The 22,341-nt window shown below is 35.2% G+C and overlaps 1 protein-coding gene across 1 annotated transcript in view; it reads left to right on the top strand.

The window, feature by feature from the left end:
* The window catches only part of PPP4R3B (protein phosphatase 4 regulatory subunit 3B), a 67,498-nt gene extending 46,879 nt beyond the window's left edge, over positions 1 to 20,619 (top strand). The window contains exons 12-16 of the mRNA XM_068565128.1: positions 3,016 to 3,185; positions 5,186 to 5,325; positions 5,724 to 5,908; positions 7,981 to 8,183; positions 18,958 to 20,619. Coding sequence (XP_068421229.1) covers positions 3,016 to 3,185; positions 5,186 to 5,325; positions 5,724 to 5,908; positions 7,981 to 8,183; positions 18,958 to 19,053 — 794 coding nt within the window. The 3' untranslated portion in view covers positions 19,054 to 20,619. The remainder of the gene's footprint in view (positions 1 to 3,015; positions 3,186 to 5,185; positions 5,326 to 5,723; positions 5,909 to 7,980; positions 8,184 to 18,957) is intronic.
* Positions 20,620 to 22,341: the final 1,722 nt, after the last annotated feature.

Raw genomic sequence — 22,341 nt, 5'->3', positions numbered from 1 at the left:
TATTTTTCCTAAACATAACTGAGTAACATTTCATAGAGTGGCTCTTTCACAACTTATTCTACCATTCTCCACTGCATGGATTACAGGATTGTTTTGGTATTTTGTCATTCCAAATAGCACTGTAATAAATAGCCTGGTATTGGGTTGGCCAAAAATTTCGTTCGGGTTTTTCCATAAAACCCGAACGAACTTTTTGGCCAACCCAATACATAAATCTTTCTTTACTGGTTTATTTCCATAGGATAGATTCCCTATATTGGGATTGCCAGAGCAAAATGTTAATATATTTTAATATATCCTTTTTCAATTTTAATTTACTTTCCAGATTACTTTCCCAAAAGATTGAAGCACTTGACATGAAGAATGCACTCAATGAATAGCGCTCATTGTTACTGTTTTTTAAAATGTTATCCAGCTGATGATGGAAAATGTATTCTGTTTGTGTTTTAATTTACATTTTCCTTGATAACATCTTTTTACATTTTAGTGCTTTTGCATTTTATCTGTTGTGAATTGCCTTTTATCTTTTTCTTAGAGCTCTAGTAAGAGATATTAGCAGTTTATCACATTTTGGGGAAAAAAATGTCCCAGTTTCATTTGTCTTTTGTCTTTACGTTTATTTATGGCATTGTTTTGCATATAATTGCTATAAGATTCTTTATGATAACAAATATGTCTTATTTTTCTTTTATGGCTTTCGGTTTTTTTGTCTTGCTTATTAGGAAAGTCTCCTATGTCCTAAGTTTATACAAATATTTTCCTCAATTATCTTCTAATATTTTTATTATTTTGTACATTTGTATTTGTAATGCATCTGAAATTTGTTTTTGCATATGCTTTGAAGTGAGAGTCTAGCTTTCTTTTCTTCTGGATGTATAGCCAATTGTACTAACACCTTATTAAATAAACTATATTTTCCTTACTGAATTAAAATATCACTTTTGGTATTCAGTAAGTTACCATATATACTTGTGTCTTATTTCTGAACTATCTATCCTTTTATTTCACTACATAAAATGAATGGGAAAGTTTATTCTTACGCCATTATTGTATCTCTGTTGTAAAGTTTAATATCTGCTAAGTACCTCCTCAGGTTTCTTTTCATAATTTTCTTGGTTCTTGGACATTTGTTCTTCCACAGTAACTTAAATATAACTTTATCCAGTTCATCCTGATTGGATTTACACTAAATTTTTATATTAATTTTGGAACAGTTGATGTTCTCATACTAGGTTTTCCTATATGGCTTTCTATAAATAGTCCTTTCTGAAATGACTGCAGAATGGTCACATTTAAATGGATATAACTGAACAGATCTCCAGTATTTAAATGTTTATATTGCTTCAAGATTTCCATTATTATAAACAATGCTGTTTTAACTATAGCTTTGTGTGCATGTTACTTCATTCACCGGCAGTGTATGAAAGTGCCTGTTTGCTCAGGTCTTTGGCAATACTTCAGTCTTTTTAATCTTAAGAAAACTGTTTCTTATCCTGCCATAAAAAGAGGTGATGTTTTAAGTCTAGCAGTTCTGTCCACACCTGTTTAGTCTTACAGTTATCATACATTTATACCTTATGTGGCCTATTTCTGTTTTATTTTCAGATAATATTTAGAACCTCTTTGGACCGACACAACTTCTTTTAATAACTTAGATCTGTGAACAGAGGGTTAAAATGAGAGAGTGACTTACAAAAATCAGAAACCTTGTGTTTTTTAAAAGATGTGGCTAGTGGTATCTGTAGAATAAATTAAACTACTTAGGAGAGAGGTTACAAGTTAAAAGATCAAACATAAAAATAAGGGATTGAAATTACAGTATTTTGTGTTCCATAAAGGTTTTAGCAATAATATTGCTAAATTTGTTTAGCTTTATTTAGCTAGGGAAAAGACTAGTTAAAGGGAAATTTTCTTTTCAATATTCTAAAATGTAAAAAGCCAAATTATACTGCTTATTTGTTACTCTATCATTCTTTCACAGATACAGTCTGATCTGCCACAGTACATGTTTACCAAAGGTTAAACAGCTCATAAGCAATTGGTAAACAAGGGAGTGATGTTATTATAATCCGGAGGTAGTGTTGGTTCACAGATGATTTTCCCAAGGCAAAGAGAACTGGAATAGCTTTCATCAGAAAAGTAAAAAAACCTTTGGCTCTCCTGTATACTGGTAGCAGGAGCCCCTTTGGCTGTATTTTCAGAAAGCTAAAAAGAAGCACCTACCTCCAAAGCTCCCCCAACTCCCCTCTTTGCCCTGTCCTCCAGAGAGGTAAGGCAGTCTCGGCTCTTGGCAGGTTGCACCATTCCTGTCCCCTTCTCAGTGACAGCCCCTACTGATTCTTTTTTTTTTTTTTTAAAGATTTTATTTATTTATTTATTTATTTATTTATTTATTTATTTATTTTTGGCTTTGTTGGGTCTTCGTTTCTGTGCGTGGGCTTTCTCTAGTTGTGGCAAGTGGGGGCCACTCTTCATCGCAGTGCGCGGGCCTCTCACTGTCGCGGCCTCTTTTGTTGCGGAGCACAAGCTCCAGACGTGCAGGCTCAGTAGTTGTGGCTCACGGGCCCAGTTGCTCCGTGGCATGTGGGATCTTCCCAGACCAGGGCTCGAACCCGTGTCCCCTGCATTGGCAGGCAGATTCTCAACCACTGCGCCACCAGGGAAGCCCGCCCCTACTGATTCTGATCTGCCTTCACTGCGTTGTCTCCACATCCACCAGCACTGCTCTAAGTAGTGCCAGCATTTGTGTTGTATGGTTTTTGTGTATTTTTTAATCTCTCTGCCTTGTAGCTGTCTGTCTACCAATTATTGGGGCTTTTGTTAGCTCTCTATGTAAGTTGTACAAATTTTGAGTTGGTTTTTCCCTAATTCTGTTTTTCGCAAAATCCAATTGTTCTTAGTGCAGTTTTGCTTTTTACTTTAGAAGAACATATACATTGCTTTATGTAAAAGTACCTGTATAATAATTAATACTAGTAAGATTAGCAACTTACTCCCTGTATTATTTTTAATTAGGTGCTCTTCGTTTTATGAGGCGGATAATTGGCCTTAAAGATGAATTTTATAATCGTTACATCACCAAGGGAAATCTTTTTGAGCCAGTTATAAATGCTCTTCTGGATAATGGAACTCGGTACAATCTATTGAATTCAGCTGTTATTGAGTTATTTGAATTTATAAGAGTGGTAAGTTTATATTAAAAGATTCTTAGTAAATTAAAATAATTATATGTTTAGTGATGTGAATATTTTAAATTGTGAAATTCAGCATAGTATTTTAAACTGCGTTTATGCTATATTCTCAGTTCCATTTTTTTGCCATATGTTTCAGGATATTTAGCATATGTGGACATTTCACTCAAGCATGCCATTCATATGATCTCTGTGATCTCTTGTAAGGGTAGTGATAAAAATGAATAGAAAGATTGAGAAATAATTCCCTTGATACAAATGATACAAAATGCATAAAAGGTAGGATGTTATCATGGAATTTTAAGTTGAAGAAACTGAGAAGTTAGGTGAATTACTCCAACTGCCTTATTTTATAGATGAGGGCTTGAGACACCCAAAGTGATTAGCTGACCTATGCAGGTGCATTCATTTGGTTAGGAGCACAGGCAGGGCTTGAAGATATGGTGCAGCTCAGTCTTGAGTCTCAGTCAGGCAACGAAAGATTTGTCATAAAAAGATCTGGAGAGAGCTCTGTGTGAATAACAGTGATAAGATGAATAACTGAAGAACCGGTAAGATAAATTTACCCTGTCCCACACACTGAAATGATTCCACTGGAGGAAATGGCCACATGGTTAGAAAGAACTTGAAAAAAGAAAGTCAAAGCTAGAAATTCATTCTCTAGTTTTGTTTCTTACAAATCAGATTTGTACTGATGACACACTATTCTCACGTAAAGATTATTTGGCTGACCAGATTGTTTTTCTTAGAGTAGTTGCTTGCCAAGAGTATGGTTTGCAAAAAGGATGAAGAAGATAGAAGTACTATCTTTAGTCTTGGAAAAAAGGGAACATGGTTGACTAGCTCACCAAGAATCTGAACCCAGGTTCACAGTGTACTGTTCTATGAATTAGAGATTAACTTTTATATATTTTTTTCCTTTAAAATTTTTGTTGAGATATGGATAAAATGAATTGTAACGTTCACAGCCCCATCCCTATTCCTATGATTGAATTTGTTTTTCTGAAAATAATTTTGAGTGGTTGATAAATGTACATTGAATCCCAAAACTTACCTTTTTTTGTTTCAATGTGTAACACAACTATTTTACCTAGGTTTCTAATTTTTCTCCTTTGCATATTTTTTTGATTCAGAGGTTCAGGGGAACTAGTTTAAAGACATAACAGTCCTTAATACAACCAGGTTATGGTGTATCTTTTAAGGAAGTGGCATGTATATATCCTACCAGTATTAGTCCTGAATCACAACTTATTTATTTCTAATGATGAGCCTGCTTTGCACCCATTAATTTGCAGTGATCACTTAAAATGGTTCATTCAGAATTTAAAATTTATTACTGTCAGTTTATTTCACAAAAATTACACCACTAGAGAACTGTGGAAATATACAAGAGGAATTCAAGTTGTTTTACCAGATATGTATATGTGATATAGTCAAAGGAATCTGTTTATTTTTTAAGTAAGGCTTATCTTGTTTTGATAGTTAAACAAGGTGTCATCAAGTAATATCTTTCAATGTTTGTTGAAAATATAATTTCAACATCTGCTTTCTAACTAGGTGTGCACTCTTGATCAGGCCATCCAGTCTCTCTCATAGCCTCAATTTTCCCTTTCTGTAAAATAGGGATAATAAAACCTATTTTATAGAATTGTTATGAGGATCAAGTGAAATTGTACGTGATAAGTGCTTTTTAAATTGTAAGGTGCTATTATGTAAATGCAAAAAATAAACAGACAACATAAACTAAATACATTTACCTCTCAAATGTTCTTTATAGTCCCCCTAAGAGGGCTTCAGTGAATTGCTTCTCCTTTTTTCCAAGTGTTCTGTGGAGTCCTGGCTCATGTATAAAGAAACTAGGACGTTTATTTTTGGAAGATGATTTTGAAAAACCTTTTTTTTGATCAGCTTTGGAACTATAAAAAAAATTTTTTAAGTTTTTCTTCTAACAAGCATTGTATTATATTTGAAATATAAATTTTGTGCTTATACAGGAAGATATCAAGTCTCTTACTACACATATAGTTGAAAACTTTTATAAAGCACTTGAATCGATTGAATATGTTCAGACATTCAAAGGATTGAAGACTAAATATGAGCAAGAAAAAGACAGACAAAATCAGAAACTGAACAGGTATTGTTTAAGTATATTGCATTTATAGCCTATAAAATTATGTTCAAAATCATGTGTAGTTTGCTCTTACATATGAAATTTACCCAGGAATTTTCTTTCCATCATTAGATAGTACAGGGTTGTGTAGGAGGGTCGTATATTCTCCCTACACTGAATCTTTTATATGAAAAATTACTGCTCCATATCATAACTCAAGATAAATTTTTAGGTTGGTGTACAAACGTCCTTGGAGTGTTCTCTGGTTTCTGGTTACATCTTATATGGCAACTGAGGTGATAATGATATAAGTTATACTCAGTTAAAATTATTTCAGCTCCTCTTGGCTATACATATTTATTCTCATAATCTGGTCAGGACTCTTAAATCATTACTTAATATTTGTGATATATTTCTTACAGTGTACCATCTATATTGCGTAGTAACAGATTTCGCAGAGATGCAAAGGCATTGGAAGAGGATGAAGAAATGTGGTTTAATGAAGATGAAGAGGAGGAAGGGAAAACAGTTGTGGCACCAGTGGAAAAATCTAAGGCAGAAGATGATTTTCCAGATAGTTACGAAAAATTCATGGAGACTAAAAAGGGTATTAAAATTTTGAATTTTTGATTAGTTCATTCTCTTATTTAGTATAGAAATTATTCAGTTGTTTGTGAAGTTGTGATCATAGTTTATAAAGCATGAAAGACATGAATTTTATGCTAAATCAAAACCTTTTAAAATTATCACTTTTTTCAAATCTGATTTTTCAAAACATTTTGTGTTTAAAATGTTTTTCTTGAAACTTGCCATTTTGTGATTCTCTTCATTTGCTGTTTATAAATTGCATTGTGTATACTTTGCCTTCTGTGAACAGTTGTGCTTTTATTTCTATACTGAAATCTTCAATAATGATAGAGATCATATAGATCCTATATGATCCTATAGACCATATAGATCCATATAGAAAATTTCTAGAGCACTCTGTCATTTACAGCTGGAGAAACTAAGCTTAAAGAAAGAAGTACTTTACTCCTTGAAATTTTTAAATTGTTATAAAAGTTTCATAAAGATAAAATGTCAAGGGACTTCCCTGGTGGTCCACTGGGTAAGACTCTGTGCTTCCAGTGAAGGGGGCCCAGGTTCGATCCATGGTCGGGGAACTAGATCTCGCATGCATGCCACAACTAAGTAAGTCTGCATGCTGCAACTAAAAAAAAGATCCTGCATGCCGCACCTGAAGATCCCGACCCGGAGCAGCCAAAAAAAATAAATGTTCAAAAAAAAAAAAACAAAGATAAAATGTCAAGAGCGGAAAAGTAACAGTAAAATTTCCTGTCTTTCAAATATGTTTAACTTGTTTATAAAACTAAGATCTTACTAGTGTTTTTCAGAAGAACCAATCACTTTAATTCTATCATTTAAATGTTTCAAAAAATTTATATCTTGAAAGGCAAAAGCATTTCCTAGACTTATATATAAGTTTGTGATTTTCTTTCCTTTTTTTTAATATATTTATTTATTTATTTACTTACTTTTGGCTGCGTTGGGTCTTCGTTGCTGCGCGTGGGCTCTCTCTAGATGTGGTGAGCGGGGGCTACTCTTTGTTGTGGTGTGTGGGCTTCTCACTGCGATGGCTTCTCTTGTTGCGGAGCAAGGGCTCTAGGTGCATGGGCTTCAGTAGTTGTGGCATGTGGGCTCAGTAGTTGTGGTTCGCAGGCTCTAGAGCACAGGCTCAGTAGTTGTGGCACACGGGCTTAGTTGCTCCGCGGCATGTGGGATCTTCCCGGACCAGGGCTCGAACCCGTGTCCCCTGCATTGGCAGGTGGATTCTTAACCACTGTGCCACCAGGGAGGTCCCTAGTTTGTGATTTTCAGTGTGTGATTTTCTAAAGGCATTTCTCATTAGTTAGTGTTACATTAATTTATTACATTTTCCTTGAAACTGTTGCTACCAGCCTCACTCATTTTCCACTCATTACTGCCATAAGTTCTATTTATTTCAGCCTGGGGATCACAATAGCCTATTAAAATGTCCTAAGGAATAGGTACCTTTTGGTAGCCAAATTCTTCTACCTTTACTCATTACAGGCACTGCCCTGAGTACTGTCAAAAGAGGCAGTGAGGCCATAGTTGAAGTAGCATCCAGTTAAGAAACATAATCAAAAATAGTGGCAGCCAGATGTTAAAGGATAGTAGATACCTTTGTCATAAAGGAAACAGATAAAGGAACCTGGAATATTCAGGAAATAAATGACTGATAAACATGATCCTAATCATTTTCTTTAGGCATTTGGAATGTTATTGACTTGTGGGAGAGATTATTAGGTTTTCACAATGAGTATGGAAGTGTAGAGTCAGTGAGTGGAAGCTGCAGAGAGACAATGAAAGGAAGAGTCAGACAGCTAGAGTCCTTGGAAGAGTCCTAGATATAGCAGTGTAGAATTCTAGCATACGGTGGCTGATCTGTTATATGATTCTGAAGTTTCTTTCTAATCCTGCGATTTCTAAGACTTCAGCTAATAAAGACTTATCATTGTACACATCATGCTCTACCCTCTTAGCTCTTACAAAAAAGCAAAGGCACTGTTTTATAAGTTTTTAAATTATTGTTCTTTTCAGATGCTTTGACTTAGCAATATTTACTGATAAAGATTCAAATTTTTACATTTGCTTTAGCAAAGGAAAGTGAAGACAAGGAAAACCTTCCCAAAAGGACATCTTCTGGTGGCTTCAAATTTACTTTCTCCCACTCCACCAGTGCTGCTAATGGAACAAACAGTACAAACAGTAAATCTGTAGTGGCTCAGACACCACCAGCAAGTTCTAATGGATCCTCTTCCAAAACTACAAACTTGGCTACATCAGTAACAGCCACCAAGGTATGTGAAACTGCTCTACACACAAACTTCGCTTTTTTCATCTGTAGAATTATTTCATGTTTCCTGAAGAAAATTTGGATAATAAAAATAATCTCAAAGAAGAAAAAAAGTTGCACACATTGTCATCAGAGAACATGACTGCTAACATTTGATTGATTTTTCTTTAGGTATATGGGTTTATCTGACACATAATTACAGTCTCTGTATAAGCACAGTTTTGTATCCTGCTTTCATTCATTATGAGAATTTTTCTCTGTTATTAAAACATTGTTGAGGACTGTAGAATTTCATTTGATTTAGCTGTATCATAGTATTTGTAAGCATCCCCTCCCCCCACCAATATTTTGGAGCACATAAGTTGATTCTGATATTTCACTGACTACTGGCATTGTTGCATTTTAAGTTATTTTCTTGGATAGATGAGTAGAACAATGTTCTCACCCATATTGTCAAATTCCTCTCCAGAAAGGCTATACGAGTTAATGTTACCGTAAGCATTGTACGAGTATGCTTGGTTCACTGCAGCTTTGGCACTGTTATTATAATGATTTTTAATCTTTACCAGTTAGGTAGAGGAGACAGTATATATCTTGTTCCCAATTGTGTCATTTGTTACTAGTAAGGTTGAATATTAGCCTTTTGACTTTGCTCTTCTGTTAATTGTCTGTTCATAGTCTTGCCTTTTTAAAAATTGGTTTATGTCTTTTTAATATGAGTGAGTCTTTGGTTAAGAATATTAACCTTTTTGTCATTCACATAGCAAATGTATTTCCCATTGGTTACTTTTTTTATGTAAACAAGTTTACATTGTATATAAAACTTTTTTCTTTCATTTACATTATTATTATATGTAATATGTCCTTTTCCCCAAAAAGGAGTGGCTTAAAATAAAAAGGCATAAATAAAGGACAACTGTTAGTATAAGGCTAGAAGGCCAAGAGAAGGCCATAGTAGAAAACCTAAGTGAAGTGATGCTTCTTGTTTTGAACACAGAATATAAGTCTGAGTTTATTTATTTTACAAAAATGTAGAATCTTTCTTCAGTATTGTAGCAAGGTGGGCTCTTGACTAAAGATCACAGAAGTAGCATTTTCAATAGGATTCTCCTGTTTGTGAAACACAGTTTATGTTATTGAACAAGAATTTTTAAATTTTCATTTTTTGATAAGACAAATTTAGTGTAATATTATGACACTATATTAAGAATATTTGCTGTGGAGTTATATTGCTTGGGTTCAAATCTTGGCTGTGCCTCTTTCTATGTGTGTGACCTTGAGTAAATTATTTAATCTCTCTGGGCCTTAGTTTTCTCATTTTAAACAGGGATAAGACAGCACCTCCTTTATAGGTTTGTTGTGAAGGTTTAATTATTTAATAAATGTAAAGAGCTTAGAACACTATTTGGCACATTCTCAATATATACTAGCTTTTCTTTTTTTTTTTTTTTAATCAATGTAATATATGCACTTACATTTAAAAGAAAAATAGCATTAAAAGTATTGAAAAAAAAAGTCCTCTTTTCTTCTCCGCAGCGAAAGCTTGGAAGTCTTCTAGCTCTTTCTTCTATTTCTAAATAATATGCTAATACTGCCATATTGTTTTACCACTCCGTACCATATCCTCACCCTTATTACTCTCTGTATCACAATTTTTGGTTAAAACAATATTTGATAATATTATAGCTATAATAACATAAATATTCTTTATTCATTAATTTTTTTCCTGCTTTTTTCTTTGTTTTTTCCCTGCTTTGTTTCTATACTGTGTTTTTCTTTATAACTTTTCTCTTTTTATAGAGTAAATAACCTCTCAGGTTAGTTTCCACATAGTCTCCCCTTTGGAGACATCTCTCTTGCAGTCTCCCATCTTGTCCCAGCCTAGATTGGTTCCTCTCCAGACTTGTTGCTCAGCTGATGTCTTAAGGCTGCCTCTGCCATCACCCTAATACTTCCTTTTGCCTTTCTTCTTTTTTTATGTTGATTGTTCCCTGGATCTCAGGTCTCTGTTCTCTTTCTTGATTTTCCATCTCATTTTGTTGGAGCATACCCTCTCTGTTTCCTGAGAAAAGAATTCCATGAGAGATAAAGTTTGAGACCTTGCATGTATGAAGATGTCTTTATTGTATCCTCATACTTGATTGACAATTTAACTGAATGTAGAGCCAAATTAGAAGTAATTTTCTTTCAAAAGTTTGAAGTTATTGCTGCCAAGAAATCCAGAGACATTCTTATTCCTGATTGTGTGTGTGTGATTTTCTTTGATTCTTCTTGGAAGCATTTGGGGTTTTATCCCTGTATTCTGAAATTTCAGGATGACATACTTGGGGCATTCTCAGCTAAACAGCCATGACCTTTAGTTTTGGGACATTTTATGCTCTTTCACTATAGCTTATTGTTTGGATATTGGGCCTTATAATTTTCACAATTTTTCTCTCCTATTACTCATTTTTTTGTTCTATTTTCTGGGTTATTTCCCTGAGTTTTTAATTTACTGTCCTTCCAGATAATTTTTTATTTATGAACAAGCAAAATCAAGTGCGAACACAAACACATATTTCACCTTTTTTGACACTAACAGCAGATTGCTGAATACATTTGTTCTACATCTTTTGGGGAACAGATAGAAAAATAGCGATTGTTCTTGGAAAACAAATTAATTGCTCAGTCACTCAAGACTATCACAAAAGTTTGATATTAAGCAAGATAGGAGCTCACAGAGTAAAGCACTAGTTATACTGGCTCTCAACCTTTTTCAACAAACTGACCACATTTCTAAGTGAAGGCAAGTTCTTTATCACCAATGGCCCTTTAGCCATTTTCACCATCATTGCTTTTCAGGTGTCCAGCAAAGTGATTCAGAGCTAGATAGATTAGATAGATTCTTTTTTTAGATCCTTTTCCATTATAGGTTATTACAAGATGTTGAATATAGTTCCCTGTGCTATATAGTAGGTCCTTGTTGGTTATCTGTTTTATATATAGTATTGTGTATTTGTTAATCCCAAACTCCTAATTTATCCGTTTTCCCCCCCCCCACCCTTTTTCCCTTTGGTAACCATAAGTTTCTTTTCTATGTCTGTTAGTCTATTTCTGTTTTATAAATAAGTTCATTTGTATCATTTTTGTTTTAGATTCCACTTACAAGCAATATCATGATGTTTGTTTTTCTCTTTCTGACTTACTTCACTTAGTATGATAATCTCTAGGTCCATCCATGTTGCCTCCGATGGCATTATTTCATTCTTTTTTATGGCCGAGTATTACTCCATTGTGTATATTTATCACGTGTTCTTTATCCAGTCATCTGTCGACGGACAGTTAGGTTGCTTCCATGTCCTGGCTATTGTAAATAGTGCTGCAGTGAACATTGTGGTACATGACTCTTTTTGAATTATGGTTTTCTCAGGGTATATGCCCAGTAGTGGAATTGCTGGGTCATATGGTAGTTCTATTTTTAGTTTTTTAAGGAACCTCCATACTGTTCTCCATAGTGGCTGCACCAATTTACATTCCCACCAACACTGTAGGATGGTTCCTTTTTCTCCACATCCTCTCCAGCATTTATTATAATGTAGACTTTCTGATGATGGCCATTCTGACCAGTGTCAGATGTTACCTCATTGTAGTTTTGATTTGCATTTCTATAATAATTAGTGATGTTGAGCATCTTTTCATGTGCCTGTTGGCCATCTGTATGTCTTCTTTGGAGAAGTGTCTGTTTAGATCCTCTGCCCATTTTTTTATTGGGTTTGTTTCTTTGATGTTGAGTTGTTTGAACTGTTTATATATTTTGGATATTAACCCCTTATTGGTCCTATCATTTGCAAATCTTTTTCCCATTCAGTAAGTTGTCTTTTCGTTTTTGCTTTGCAAAAGCTTTTTAAGTTTAATTAGGTCCCATTTTTTTATTTTTGCCTTTATTTCCTTTGCTTTAGGAGACTGATCCAAAAAAATATTGCTACAATTTATGTCAAAGATTGTTCTGCCTATGTTTTCCTTTAGGAGTTTTATAGTATCTGGTTTACATTTAGATCTTTAATCCATTTCAAGTTTATTTTTGTATATGGTGTTAGAGAATGTTCTAATTTCATTCTTTTACATGTAGCTGTCCAGTTTTCCCAGCACCACTTGTTGAGGAGACTGTCTTTCCATTGTATATTCTTGCCTCCTTTGTCGTAGATTAATTGACCATAAGTGCATGGGTTTATTTCTGGGCTTTGTATCTTTTTCCATTCATCTATATGTCTGTTTTTTGTGCCAGTACCATACTGTTTTGATGACTTAGCTTTGTAGTACAGTCTAAAGTCAAGGAGCCTGATTCCTCCATCCCCGTTCTTCTTTCTCAGTATTGCTTTGACTATTTGGGGTCTTTTGTGTTTCCATACAAATTTTTAAATTTTTTGTTCTAGTTCTGTGAAAAATGCTGTTGGTAATTTGATAGGGAATGCACTGAATTTATAGTTTGCCTTGGGTGGTATGGTCATTTTAACAACATTGATTCTTTCATTCTTTCATGGAAAGAACACAGTGTATCTTTCCATCGGTTTGTGTCGTCTTCAGTTTCTTTCATCAACGTCTTATAATTTTCGTCACCATCATTGTTGATTGCTACAGTCGAATTGATTGGTTCTTAAAATTAAATAGATCAGGTGATAATTTGTCTGTTTTCCTTTGGGAGGCATCCTAAAGCTCTAATATATTTTTTAAAAATCACATTCTTTGAAAATTTTATAGTTTTCAAGCCCAGCAAAACAGTAGCTACTAATGAAATTTATTATTTTTGGCTGCATTGGGTCTTTGTTGCTGCATGTGGTCTTTCTCTAGTTGTGGCGAGTGGGGGCTACTCTTCATTGCAGTGCACGGGCTTCTCATTGCAGTGGCTTCTCTTGTTGCAGAGCATGGGCTCTATCTACGTGCATGGGCTTCAGTAGTTGCAGCACGTGGGCTTCAGTAGTTGCAGCATGTAGGCTCAGTAGTTGCGGCACGAGGGCCCTAGAGCGCACGGGCTTCAGTAGTTGCAGCACATGGGCTCAGTAGTTGTGGCTCACGGGCTCTAGAGCGCAGGCTCAGTAGTTGTGGCACACAGGCTTAGTTGCTCTGCAGCATGTGGGATCTTCCTGGACCAGGGATCGAACCCGTGTCCCCTGCATTGGCAGGTGGATTCCTTAACCACTGTGCCACCAGGGAAGTCCCTACTAGTGCAATTAAAAGATATTTTTAAAAAATATGAATGTTATAGAGACACAGAATATTACTTCAGCTGTAGAGCTGTAAAATATATGCACATTTTCCTTGAAGAAAAATACTTACAAAATCAGAATGAGAAGCCATTAGCGGGTGCTAAAATAAACACTTCTTTTGCTACAGATTCACAGAAAAAGAAAACACTGCATCTTGCTTTTTCACATGACAAGCTTATCTGGATGAGCGTTCCATATCAGGACATAAAAGAACTTCCTCCATAGAATTCCGAAGTATGGATGCATATGTGACCTTTTACATACAACATTTCACATACATGTGTATTTCTATAGAGAATGTGCATTTACAGTTTTGACAAGTGTTATCACATATAAATGCTCAGTAAAATAGGAATAAATGGATAATTTCTTAACATGATATATATATGGCTGATACCAAAAGCTAGCTTTATCCTTAAGGAAGAAATATTAGAAGCATTCATACCAAAGTCAGGAACAAGACAGGAGGCCACTATCACTGCTGTTATTTAACCATTGTTCTGGGGTATTGGCCAGTGCAATTAGGTGAGATAAAGAAATTAAAGCTATAAAAATCAGAAGATATAAAAGCTATCACTTTTGCTGGTGATTAAAACGAAATTTTACTCATGTTTATATAAAAATTACATGATATCAAAAATTAGAAGATATAAAAACTATCACCTTTACTGATGATTAAAAATTTTTAATCATGTTTAAGGAAGATCTATGTATTCTTTTTTTTTTTTTTTTTTTTTTAATTTATTTGGCTGTGGCACTCGGGATCTTTGTTGCGGCATGCAGGATCTTTTAGTTGCAGCATACGGAACCTTTAGTTGCAGCATGTAGGCTCTTAGTTGCAGCATGCAGGATCTGGTTCCCTGACCAAGGATCAAATCGAAGCCCCGTGCATTGGGAGCATGGAGTCTTAACTGCTGGACTGCCTGGGAAGTCCCATCTATGTATTCTTTATTTCATTGAGTAGAGCAGGGGTCCCCAACCCCCAGGCCTGTTAGGAACCAGGCCGCATAGCTGAAGGTGAGTGGCAGGCGAGCAAGCAAAGCTTCATCTGCTGCTCCCCATCACTCACGTTACAGCCTGAACCATCCCTCCCCCGCATCCAAACCATGGAAAAGTTGTCTTCCACAAAACCGGTCCTTAGTGCCAAAAAGGTTGGGGACCACTGGAGTCAAGGATAATTCTTGAATTCTGTCCCCTTAGATTTGTTAATATGATGAATTATGTTAAGTTTCCTAACTTAAAATTTGTCAGTTTTAGTTCATAAAGAGTCATTGTTTCTTCATAGGTTTTTGTTATTGTTACATCATTTGTTTTGATCTCTTCTTTCATATTAGAAATGTTTCTCAAGTGTCTGGTGATGCTTGGATTTTCTTTCATATTAAAAAGTAAGGTAGTTTGGGATTGACATGTGCACACTGCTGTATTTAAAATGGATAACCAACAAGAACCTACAGTATAGCACAGGGAACTCAGTTATACATATGTATATGTATAACTGAATCACTTTGCTGTACACCTGTTAATCAACATTGTTAATCAACTATACTCCAATACAAAATAAAAATAAAAAGTTAAAAAAAAAAGAAAGCCTTGAGGAGAAGTGCCTCAGTGAGGTGCTAATCTATTTATGCAGCAAAAATATAAAATAAATTCATCTGCTAGGCTCACAGCACCAAACAAACAAACAAACAAAAAAAAGTAAGGCAGACTTTTCAACAAGACTGCCAAGACAATTCACTGAGGTAAAGAATCATCTTTTCAACAAATGGTGTTAGGACAACTTGGATATCTGCATTCAAAAGAATGAAGTTGGACCCTGCCCCTCACCGTGTTACAGAACTTAAAGTAGATAAAAGATTTAAATATAAGAATTAAAAGGATAAAACACTTAGAAAAAACTACAGGCGTAAATATTCATGTCCTCAAATTATGCAGTGTTTTTTTTTTCTTTTTGTTTTTATTCACCCCACGGCTTGCGGGATCTTGGTTCCCCAGCCATGGATCGAACCTGTACCCCCTGCAGTGGAAGCACAGAGTCCTAACCACTGGACCACCAGGGAATTCCCCTAGGCAGTGATTTCTTGGGTATAACACAAAAAGCACAAGTGTTACAAAAGAAAAAAATAGATAAATCAGACTTCATCAAAATTAAGAACTTCTTTGCTTCAAAGGACACTATCATACGGTGAAAAGGCAGTCCACAGAATGGGAGAAAATATATCTGATAAGGGACTGGTATCCAGAATATATAAAGAACTCTTCAGCACAACACAGCAACCTGGTTTTAAAATGGGCATTTAAAAAGATATTTCTCCAAAGAAGATATACAAATGGGCCATATAAGCACATGACAAAATGGTCAGCATCATTAGTCAGGAAAATGCAAACTAGTCAGGAAAATGCAAATCAGAACCACAGTGAGATTCTACTTCACACCCACTAAAATAGCTATAAATAAAACACATGGACAAAAACGTGTGTTGGTGAGAAATTGCAACTCTCATACATTGTTGATGGGAATGTATCAATAAAATGGTGCAAATGCATTAGAATACAGTCTGGCAGTTCCCCAAAAAGTTAAATTCCACTCCTAGGTATATACTCAAGAGAACTGAAAATATATGTCCACACTAAAACTTGTACATGAATATTAATAGCAGCAGCATTCATAATAGCCAAAAAGTGGGAACAACCCAAATGTCCATCATCTGATGAGCAGATAAACAAAATGTGATATATCCATAATGACGAATATTATTTTGCCGTAAAAAGGAAAAGGAATGAAGTACTGACACATGCTACAACATAGATGAACCCGAAAACATTATGCTGAGTGAAATAAGCCAAACACAAAAGGCCACATATTGTATGCTTCCGTTTATAAGAACTGGTCCAAAATAAGCAAATCTTCAGAAACAAAGTAGATTTGTGATTGCCAGGAGCTGGGAAGGAGGGAGGAATGGGAAGTGACTAATCGGTAGGGGTTTGGGGGGGTGGTTGTTGACGAAAACACTCTGGAATTAGTGGTAATGGTCACACAACTTTGGGAATATACTAAAACCACTGAACTGTACACTGCACAGGGGTGAACTTTACGGTATGTGAATTATGTCTCAATTTTTAAAATAAGGCAGTTAAAAACAATGAGAAGGGCCTACTGGTGTGGACTTCATATAAAAGACTAGAGCAAATGCCCTGCTCTTTTTAGGGAGTGTTAATGGTTTGGGGTTTTTTTCCCTGTGGAGCCACCTAGCTCTTACAGGCATAGCTAGTCTGCTACACCTGGTGAGTATAAGCTCACCTGCTGTTGTTGAGAGCCTGGTTGGGAAAGAAAGCTTAGAATGGAGGTGGGCGTGTCTCTGCTCGGCATGCAGAATTTACTCTGTTTCACCCTGGCACCTTTCCCCTGCCCTTTACTGTGCCTGAAGTCCTGAAGTGCAGAGCCTTTCTGTCGCTTTTCCTTTATGGTTGTTGGTGGTAGAGGAGCCGGAATCTCCTAGTGGGGGTAGGCGTGTGGTAGGGGAACAAATTGTAGAATTGAGGACTCAGTTGTCTGTTTCACTGACTCGACTGTTAACTATCTTCCCTGCTTTCCCCAGTATTTTGGTACCCTTACTTCCTAGTGTTTTCTGCGGTTAAGACAAATCAGTTTGCTTCTCATTTCTATATCCCCCTGCAAACCCTTCTTTCTTGACTTCGTTCTCCATTAAAACTGAGTTATTTTGCCTCTGATTTCTTTTTCCAGAAATGCCTTAACAGCTTTCATCTGCTGTTTTCTCCTTTCCTTTTTTGTCTTTGTTGATATATTGTCAGAAACAAAAAATTTTAAAGAGAATATAATGCCTGGGAAAGCAATCTAAACGTCCAACAAGGAATTTAACTTTGGTGGTGTATCCATACCATGGAATACTAGAGTTTAAAAGAATGAAATAGAACTTTGTGTACTAACATTGAAGGCTGATATTTGTTTAAAAACAATACATTTATAGTTTAAGTCTGGAACCTATCAAATTCTTCACAGTGTGCATCTGTGGATTTATAGTTCCTTTTTCTTCCAATATTTCATGTTTTGTATTTTTATTCTTTGGTAAACATGATTTTTTAAATATGAGTTTGTTTATGGTGTATATATGTATAGATAATAGAGATAAAATTGAAAATTAAATTGTGTAGCCGAGTGTCAGAATATTTATTGATCTTATGCCAAAAATTATTTTAAATGTTAACCATTTGGAACTGAAATGTTTGTACATGATGATATATAGGATTAAAAGCAAAATTAAAACTTTCCTTAATTTGCTGTGTGAATATCAGACTGGTGCCTTTTTTTATGCTGTAATTATGTCTTTTACTTCCTTTCGTCCAACTTGTTTGGCTTAGAAACCAAATAACAAATAATAATGATAACAGTAATAGTAGCTAATAGCAATTACTGACTAGTAACTACATAACCAAGCACTGTGCCAAGTGCTTTACATTTTGCTTTAAATTTAGCCACACTACTTCTTGCTTATCAAACTTAACAATTTGTGTGTTAAGCTGAGAAAGAAGCAGAAAGATTCTCACTTAACTATAAGTTTTATTTGGTTCACAGACTTTCTGATAACTGTTTCTAGCTGCTCAGAGCCCTTTGCTGATTAATATTAGTGTTTCAGTTATATTCTGGTAAAGTGTTAATGCCAGATGCCTGGATTCTTTAAGTATGAATCTACTTAGGTTTGAAATATGACTCATTTCAATTGTATTTGCTTATCCCCTAGAGGTCTTAAGGGTTTGAACTAGATGCAGTGTTTACAGTAGCTCTCTTAACCTGTAAGGTATGTGTACAGATTTCATGGAATTAATGCAGACCTGAGGACATATAATTGTCTGGGTAATGTCCAGAGCTTTAATAGGATTTGCAAAGGGGTCCATTACTTATAAAAGGCCAAACACCTGAAATATCTGATCCTTTTCTTCTGGGTAGAGAGAGAGAGCCCTAAATTTTTTAGTCATTAGTTTTTAGGAACCATTTCATGTGTTTATTATCGTCAGCCATTTAAAATTATTCTTCAAAAAGCAGAACAAAAAACAATGATGTGTACTTAGTGATGAAATATATACATGAGGAACAGAGACTAAAAGGTGACTTTTTGTCACTGGCTGGCTATCATCTCTAGTTTAAGGTTAGAGAAATGAACCAGTTCATCTCCAAGGTCCTTCTAGCTCCAAATGTCATGATTCTTTGTGAGTCCTACTGTTTGGAGATATTTTTCCACAGTGAAATTTTGCTGAGTTGAATTATGAGGTATCATTAAAAATCTCAAGAGCCAAATAAAAAAGTTGAGGGTAACTAAGAATACCACCAGTTGTACTTATTACTAATTGTTCATAATTTAAAGCAGTTCCTTTATCAAATTCAAATATATGTTTCAGATATATGTGGTTAGTTTAGAAAAATGATTTCTAATACCTTTAAAACTGACAACATTTGTACTAATAAGCTTTTTTTTTTTTAAGTTACATATGTTAAATTTTTTTTTTATTCTTCAATAGGGAAGTTTGGTTGGTTTAGTGGATTATCCAGATGATGAAGAGGAAGATGAAGAAGAAGAAACATCTCCCAGGAAAAGACCTCGTCTTGGCTCATAAAATATTTACTGGGGACCCTCAGCATGTGGTTGTACAAAAATGCTGCAACTGTTCAATGAGCTGAAAATCTGAATCAGAAAGCTTTCTCACTTGAACTTATAAATATACGAGGAATAGCAAAAGACACTCAGTATATCAGCTAGGAGAGTTTAGTTCTGTAAAAAAAACAGGCTTCCCAGGAACTTGATCGCTTGCTAGTAATTAAGGGGTTTGCCTTTCAAGCTGTCAAAAAAAAAAGTTAGTAACCAGAACCTGGGAGATAGCTTCTCAGCAAGGAAACTCTCAGGTTGTGGGACGGTTTAGGGGAGGGACAAAGTTGATAAAATAATATTAATGCAGGGTTGCTCCAGGAGGGTTTCTGATTTAGAAACAGTTATAAAACTTCAGTTGCAAACCCAGTAATAACATTACTTGTATAATGGTGCTGGCCATGTTGTTCTTTTAATCAGTTGCCTCTTTTTAAAAGAAATTTTTATGGAAAACAAGTTCAACTATCATAAATAATGAAGTTAAGCTGTTGGGACCATTTCTTTGAAGCTACAACAGAAATTCAGCCTTACTGGTAGGTAGAGGGAAATACACCCTGTATTACAGCACATGTTGAGTTTTCTACACCAGGAACTTTCAGTGTGTATTTTGATGAAAACAAACAAGCTGGATTCAAAATGGACAGTTTTGTTAATATAACTTTAAAATCAGCACTTTTAGAGATAACAGATGCCAAGAATCAGTACAGTAGTATTCCAAAATGATTTTCTCTAGAAATGGGAGTGGATTGAACAGAATGTTTTCAACTGCCTACCAGTACAATCTTTTGTGGAAGATACTTTGAAGTTACTTTCTTCTTTGTTAATAAAGTTGTCTCTCTCCAGAGCTGCAGGCAAGTTTTAAAGTGTAATTTATAAAGACTAACATACAAAGAATAGTGCTGAATTAAGTGGCATTTAATATCTACAGGCCATTTTGATCCAAGAAGTTACTTCAGTGTCAGAGTATGCAGCACATGAAGCTTTTCCAAGAACTAACAAGGGTGTAATATGAAAGCTGCTTTTTTTTTTTTAAGAATAAAAGCACATTCCATGTACGTAAATGAATTTAAAATAATAAACTGAGGCAAACAGTTAAGAGGTTTTATTTTTAGAACAGCAAGTTAACTGTAAATATTTTAATGTTAGTTTGCTCATCTATGATCTGACATGCTGAAGTGAGAAAAACATCCCCCAAACTACAATTTAATGCATTGGGAAGAAAAAAACCAAAAAACTAAAAATAGTAATTCCAGCTACAGTCTTCAGATCACCCTTGTAATGTGTTACGGGTCCATTTTTCCTGGAATAGCTTAAACTGAAGCAGTTTCCCCTGTTTTGGAGATTTTGTAGTTAATTTTAATTTTGGCTATTGTTTGGAAGATGGGCTGTCTGTGTAGATATGAAGTATAGTTTTTCCATAAAACAGATGTTTATTTTGTATTAAAAATACCACTGTACTTGTTTTACACCATTTGTATACATGTGGTGATATTAATGCTGACCTGTAAAATTCAGGAATTAAAATGTGACCCTGTAATTCTATGTTTGTTGCTTTTGTTTGGTTTGTTGTAAATATAAGTAAACTCCATTTTGAGATGTGTCCATTTTACAATATCTTTTTAAAGCCAGTAAGTTATCCATAGATATTTATTATAGACCACTGTGTCATACACCAATCTGAATGAAAGAATTCTAAACAAACAAGGGTCAACTGCACATAGAAGGTGTGCCTTGGACACATAAAGTCCCAGCACCAAAGCATCACAGCATCGGGCTATTATCACCTCTTTGATTAAAGGTACATATATTGAAAAAGACCTTCCACCTCATAAAGGCAAGTGACTCAGGATTTAAACTAAGATCAGCAAAGTTACCATATGAATACATTTTCTTTCAAGCAAATTTTATCAAGCCCCTTCACTCTTCTTAGCTCTTATTAAATTTCCTCTTGGAATCTAAGAAGCCCAACCCTAAAGCGTTTCCCTATTTACTCTTGACTCTTCCTGATTAAGTAATTTTATTTTAAGTTCCAGTAGGAAGTATTATCTTTATATATCTTACGAAGTTTCTTTAATTTTCCTTTCTGAAGAACTGCCACAAGTCTTTTAAATCATTTAAATCATCATAGGAAACTTTTCTTACAGCAGAAATGTGAATGTTTTGTTGAATTACAGGAAAACACTTTTCGTGGTCCAGATGCTCACCCACAATGATGATACGAGAACAAGACTTAAAAATATCCCTTGAAAGAATAACTAACTTAAGATTACACGTTAGCTGCTGTCTTAAATGACTACCCTTACCCTCAGGCAGATCAACATTTTTATCTTTATCTTCACTCAGTGAAGCAAGCCAGAGCCCACATTTGTATGCCTGAGGTTCTCTTAAAATTATATCTGTAAACATGTATGCAATATAAAAACTATTTTTAATAAAAAGCTACATGAAACAAATTTCTGTGTTTTAACCACTAGTTTTTCAACTTGTCCATCTGTGATGAAAATGTGACAAATATAAAGTGATGCTGAGTCTTCTCTGCACGCTGAAAGTTGGAACTAACGCAATTTTGGTATCCCTTTTAAAAAGCTTATAACAATAGATTTAAGGAGATAAAATGGAATTGTAAGTTAGGAGTGGCCCGTTACTAGAAAAGAGGGTGCTTATGGGATGACACAACACAGGAAGCTTCTGAAAGGAAGGTTTCTCTCCTACTATTTCTGGTTATTTTTTAGCAAATGGACAACAGAACACTACCCGGTATCACTTCACACACAGAAGACCTACACCCATGGCAGAATTCCGCTCAACGGGCTCAGGCAGTTGTTCCTTTATCTGTTTTAATGGTAACCCTTCTAGAAAGAGTAATCGACAAGAGTATTTTTAACATCCCCACGTCTATTTTCGAAGTCCTGTTTGCGCCTGCCTCGATGTGGGATGCTAAAATCTGTCCACCACCGCCCCAGAGAACCACTCTTCTCATTAGATAGATTGATTACCCTATACCTGCTCACGCACAGCTACTCTAACTCACCCAGTAGTCTCCACACATCTTTTTTAAATGAACATTTTCATCATGAAACTTCCCTGCTTTAAAGCTTTTCAGTGACTTCCAACTGCCACTATGAAATGTTTAAAACCCTCACATTCCCTACAAGCCTTGCAAATCAGCACCCCACCTATCTCCAATTCCATGTGCTAACTCTCTCCCCTCATTCTGTCTGTATGCTAGCCATACTGACAGCTGCAGGACCCTGTTTAT

The sequence above is a fragment of the Eschrichtius robustus genome, chromosome 15 (assembly GCF_028021215.1).
Source record: "Eschrichtius robustus isolate mEscRob2 chromosome 15, mEscRob2.pri, whole genome shotgun sequence".
Classification (NCBI taxonomy): Eukaryota; Metazoa; Chordata; class Mammalia; order Artiodactyla; family Eschrichtiidae; genus Eschrichtius; species Eschrichtius robustus.
This window is presented reverse-complemented; position numbering and strand designations above follow the sequence as displayed.